At 30.9% G+C, this 5,987-nt stretch overlaps 1 protein-coding gene across 1 annotated transcript; it reads right to left on the bottom strand.

Annotated features, from left to right (window-relative positions):
* Positions 1-522: 522 nt before the first annotated feature.
* LOC113371319 (zinc finger BED domain-containing protein 1-like) lies at positions 523-1,608 on the bottom strand. Its single transcript, XM_026611952.1, has one exon. It carries the CDS (start codon positions 1,606-1,608, stop codon positions 523-525), a length of 1,086 nt encoding a protein of 361 aa, XP_026467737.1.
* Between the last annotated feature and the right edge of the window lie 4,379 nt (positions 1,609-5,987).

Genomic DNA, 5,987 nt, shown 5'->3' with positions numbered 1-5,987 from the left:
AATCTTTCTGGAAGAGAGATTGAAGTTTGTTTCTATTGTCTGAACCACACGCATATCAAAATTTTCCCAGATTTCATCATCTATATTAGGGTTTGACGGTACTGATAATGGTTCATTATTTTCGGCCTCTTCAATATGTTCTGCCGTAGTCATTTCTTTTACTTCATCTAAAACCAAAGCCATTGCTTTATCCGCACAGCTCTCTATATCAAAGGCTTTTTCTTATATCTGGAGTCAAGAATTGTGGCGTTTGCTTGTGTGTAATTTCATCATTTTCTAAATAACCAAAATCTTTGACTTATATTTCTCAACAAGATTTGTTGCAAATTCTTCCCGGCATTAGTTGTTGGCGGTCTTTTATTTATAGAATTTTTTACCCCTTGAATTATAGGTATTACACTGGATAAGGTGGGATAAATTCACCTGACAATGTTTGGTTGCAATTTCCAGTGGCTGTAGAATTTTCACACAATTCTAAAATAGCCCACTCAGCAAAACTCAGGTTTGGTGGAGGAGAATCTATTAAGGCAAAGCTGCACATAGTGCAACTTTAACCCTCAATAACTTTTCGAACATATAAAAAGTAGAATTCCATCTAGTTGGTATATCTTGTGATAAAGTAATAACATCTAAGTTCATTTGCTTTTGTAATCCTTGCAGAATACCTGACGATTTCACACTATGTTTAAAATGTGCTACAATCGCTCTAGCTTTTGTGATTGCGATAAGAAGTTCACAATTTTCCTTGTCTTTATCTAAACAATTTTTAACAACTAAATTTAATGTGTGAGCTACGCACGATAAATTTTTTTTATTCAAAAATAAAGTAATAGCTTTCTTCATATTCGGCGCATTATCAGTCACAACAATATCAACTTTATCAAAGATTTGCCATTCAATTAACACAGATTTCAAACCATTAGAAATATTTTGTGACGTGTGATTTTCTCTGAGTTCTATTGTTGCTATGACTAATGAATTTAATTTGCTATCTTTAATAAAATGAGCAGATGCGCTAAGAAAACTTTTCTGGCTATCGCTACTCCATATATCAGTCGTAATTGCAATGTTTTCGACAAATGTAAGTTTTGCCTTTGCTTCCGCACTATGCATTTCATATTTTTCCTCTAACATACGCGTGAGTACTTTTCTGGAAGGTAATACATAATCTGAATTTAGAATTCGCGAATACTTTTTAAATCCATCATTTTCCACTATCTGTATCGGTTGCATATCTAAAAGAATCATGTTCATTAAAGCATCATCGCCAGCTTTTTGATTAATTTTACCAGGAATAGTAAGCCGCATTTGTTTCAAACGTTTTGCAGGAGCCTCAGTACTCAAAATTGGTTGTGAGACATTTGGCACTACAGGTTGCGTTATAAGATTAACCACATTAACAGCAGATCTCACATTTTGAAATGTCACTGGATTAGCTGCTACAGCTTCACTATATTCAATAATATGTTTGTTTTTTAAATGATTAACGAGAGTGGTTGTACTTCCAGATTTACAATAGCTTAATGAGCACAATTTACACACCAGTTTATTATTATCAGCATTAATTGTGAAAAACTGCCAAGCGACGCTTGATTTAGTGGGAGGCATTTTTAATAATTATAATTAGCCAGTAAAAACAAAATCTATGTGAAAATCGGGAAAAGCAAACACACACTGACTCAATAAAGTAACGATTGTAAACACAAATTACTATCGATTAAAATATATTACAAAAATTATTAAATAATATTTAATAGACGGTCAAATAAATTTTCAAATGAATTTACAGTAAAATATAACCAAGCACTTCTCTTTCACTAAAGCATATAAAACAATATTCTTAATCTTACGTTGAACGAATGAATGTTTATATTATTGATTGTTTAGATCTAATCTAAACAGGGGGCTGAATCTAACGTCTTATGAATGACTTAAAAATCAATCCACTACTGTAAAGATTAATAATATTTCATTTGTGTGAATTTGCCATTACTTACATAATTAAAATATGATAATTTTGTATGTGTATGAAACTCGTTGTGTAGTTGATAAAATGTTATAACATTTAAAATCTAAAACGCGTACTTATTATTATCTAAATGAGTTTTTTGTATTTCATGAACAAATTGGCTCTCAGCGCTTAGTCAAAAATAAACAAACACGCAAGTCGATAAGTCGATACGCTAAGACACAGACACATGTTTCGAACTCATATGGTTCAAGCCGCTTGAACTCGGGATGATTCGGTTTGAGTCATATAAACTCGTATGAATTCATAGCGACTTGAAGTCGAAATAAGTCGGTTTGAGTCTTAGGAACTCGGATAAATTCATACCGACTTGAAGTCGGGATAAGTCGGTTTGAGTCATAGGAACTCGAATCAATTCATAACGACTTGAAGTCGGGATAAGTCGGTTTGAGTCATAGGAACTCGGATGAATTCATATCGACTTGAATGCGGTTAAAGTCATATAAATTGGAGTCGGGTGATTTATTGAAAGGCGGGTGACTCGCATGATTTATTTCAAGATTTATTTTTTATATTTATTATTATTATTTTTTATATTTATTATTATTATTATTTATATTATTATAATATTGAATTAAATTAAAACATTTTTTTTATATTTATGAAACTTTGTGTTCACACATGTTTTATCACAGTAAATATTTCGCGGCTTGATACGAGTTGATTCGAATCAAGTAAAATCTGATTCGAATAAAGTCGTTAAAGGCTTGATTCGAATGATTCGAATCACTTGATTCGACTTGGCACATCACTAGATGTCAGTGATTACGTCTCAAACATACAATTATAATTCAATATAAAATATACATTTCAACGAAAATAATGGAATAAACAAAATTATATAAATTAAAATCTTAATAAATCGCTGTTTTATAGTGTTCTAGGAACAATATTAAATTAGATATGAAAATGGGTTTTTATAGTGCTCAAAATAGTTTTAAAATGAGTACTTTTGCGTGTAAAAGCTATCATGCAAATAAAAGACGCATACAATGCTTTTTTCCATCTGAATGAAATTTTCAAGTTTATTTTTTCCACCAAAATTAAAAATTATCGTATTCCATCTACAATTAACTTGGTTTAAGAGATTTTGATGGATTCTAGAAAATACCACAACTTTAGTAAAAATGATTTTCAAACAACTCATGATTTCATGAAAAAAAAATCCATTCAAAATAAACAACCAACTTCTCATTATTATATCTCTGAAAGAATAGAAGATACATATGAATGGAAATAGAAGAAAATTGAAGGTCCTTTTCTGACTAATTATTGCTTTTTATTATTTTTCTGTTACCCAAAAAAAGTGCACGGATGCCCAACCAAAGTGTCTTTCGAGCCCTTTGACCCTTCGCCGTTTCAAAATAAAACAAGTTACGGTAAAATTTATGATAGAGAAAGTTGTAGCTCATTTAATTACCTTTAAAATAGTATATTACAAGTTATGATAAAATCAGAATTAAAATAGTTATAATCCAATTAATGGGGGGGGGGGGGTGACGGAGTGCAAATTGTTTTCACTTCTGAACTTAAGATTAAGATTAACATATTATCAAAATATCAAGCAAATTGGGCACAGTAAAAAAAATCACAGGGCACATGCTTTTTTTCCTCTCCGTTTACTGCAATAATTTGTTGATCGTAGGTTGAATAGAGAACATGTGAACAAGATTTGAAAGATTAATTCACTGCAAATATGTTCTTAAAAACAATGTACATTGAATTTTTAGTGAAAAAAATGTAATTTTGATATTAAAATTACTAAAAGCCAGTTAAAATATGGTTCGAAATTATAAAAATTATAGGCAACATTATTGAAGCAATTATTTTGGTAGAAAAATCCAAGGTGATATTGTACCTTTACCGCGTATGCTATACATTAATTCTTTCTGAATTTGTTATACCTTTTAAAACACTTCCATTTTCAACACGTGTATCTTATGCTATGACCATAAATACATCACAAAAGCAGACGATGATTTTTTGTGTCGCCAATAAACAAAAAATCGTTCATTTGTACATCCACATCTACAGGTATGACTAAAAATATTGGATAAACCTTGGCACTAAAATAAATCGAGCTATTGGAAATAAATTTGTTCTATAAATTGCAATGTATAATTTTTAATATACAATTTTATTGAACATTTTTTATTATTTTTTAAAGGGATAATTAAAGTGTTAACCGTGGGAATTGAGAATCATCATTTTATTTGAAGCAGTGTTACATACACTCATATATTGGTGGTAATAGTAATTCGAAAAACAATAATTATTAATTTTAATTGAACGGTAAATATTAGTACAGGATGTTGAAAAAATGTAGATGGGTACAGGGCAACGTCTGTCGGGTCATCTAGTATAGGCTTTCAATAGACACAGGTATTTATAAATTAAATTAAAAATTATTAATTAATTTCTAATTTTGAATACGTCTGCTATTATTTTAAAGAATTGGATGAATTTTTGATTCTGCCAGATTTACGACAACATAATCCGCAGAAAAAAATCCAAAAGTCCTCCTAAAAAAGTCCAAAAACATATAGATTCTGGAGACATATTTATTTTGCCTTCAATAACTTCTTTGCGAAAGTTACTTACAAACGTTCCGATGCATAGTGGCTTTTCCGAAAGAACTTTCCCAACATTGCAGTCATCATCTAAGTGATGATAAAGATAAATATTGCATAATGATGTTTGATAAAATTTCAATAATTTCAAGATTATGGTGTAATTTTCGAAGAGCTTGCTAATGGTAGAATTGAAGCATCTGCCGATCATGCACTGGTGTTTATGATTAAGGGCTTGAAGGAAAAGTGGAAAGAACCAGTCATTTTTATTTTACTCATGGTGGTGTTAATGCTCTCAATTTGAAATGTTGCATTGAAGAAGTAGAAAATATACTTAGAATTGGTTTAAACACTGTGGCAACAGCTTGCGATCAATACCGTGTAGATCGCAAAGCTGTTAGCATGCTTATAAATGAAACAAATAAACATCATCGTAGAAAAAATGATGATCACAGATTTCAATTTGAAACAAATGGCCATCCAACAGTTTCGGTATTTGATCGTCCTCATATATTGAAGTGTATGAGGAATAACTTTGCAAAATGCAATGTCAAATTTACCAGCACAAAAGGTCTACAACACGAAGCTGCTCGGAGTGATATTCTGAGTTTTAATGAGTATGACTAAGTTAAGCATATATCGATGTTTTCCCACTTTAATCACTTGACATATTTACCAAAAATCTTTAAAAGTCATTAAAGTATCATTAGCGGCAAAAGTTTTCTCAAATCGTGTAGCCATTGGACTTCAAAATTCATATTTTACCAGGGTAGATGTTTCGGCAACTACCTATGGCACTTGTTCATCGACTGGTGGTTTGATAGCGTTAAAACGGCGTGTCAGTAACCCCATAAACTAGTAATTAACTCCGATGTGCTATAACAAATAAATCTGAACATAATTTTGGTTTGATGCGGAGCAAGTATTAAATTCCTTGATTTGACCATGCGTCAAAAATTGGATTAATACTATTAAGCGTTTATAAGCAATATATTTGGCCAAAATTAAATAAGACAGGGTTTGATACTTTATGTTTAAGATATTTTAACCAAGATACATTGGATTTTTTTAGTAGTATCAGAAGCCAGGACGGTTGTAACACAAATTTTAACTGCTTCAAGTTTATTCAAGCCTTCAAAACTTTAAATTGTTAATAATTTGTCAATGAATTCGGCCCTTTCAAAACATTTTTAATTGATGATAAAGACACAAATGAAATTGCAGCCATTGACATGGAAAAATTATTCCAGATTTTTTTCTCTTCAGGCATTTGCATTCGTACGGAGAAATAGCAAATTGAATTAGTTAAAAAAAATGCTCGGCATGTATATCTGATATCTTATCAGAACCAATCAACCAGGGCTTCCTTCATTAAAGCAAGAGATCAC

The sequence above is a fragment of the Ctenocephalides felis genome, unplaced genomic scaffold (genome assembly GCF_003426905.1).
Source record: "Ctenocephalides felis isolate EL2017-DRISC unplaced genomic scaffold, ASM342690v1 CF-g0.4_SCAFFOLD_01492, whole genome shotgun sequence".
Lineage (NCBI taxonomy): Eukaryota > Metazoa > Arthropoda > Insecta > Siphonaptera > Pulicidae > Ctenocephalides > Ctenocephalides felis.
The sequence above is the reverse complement of the archived record's forward strand: the minus strand, read 5'-3'. Positions and strand labels throughout refer to the sequence as shown.

What these genes read in the sequence shown, in the direction of transcription:
- LOC113371319 (XM_026611952.1), bottom strand. Translation starts at nt 1,608, where the DNA reads ATGCCTCCCACTAAATCAAGCGTCGCTTGGCAGTTTTTCACAATTAAT.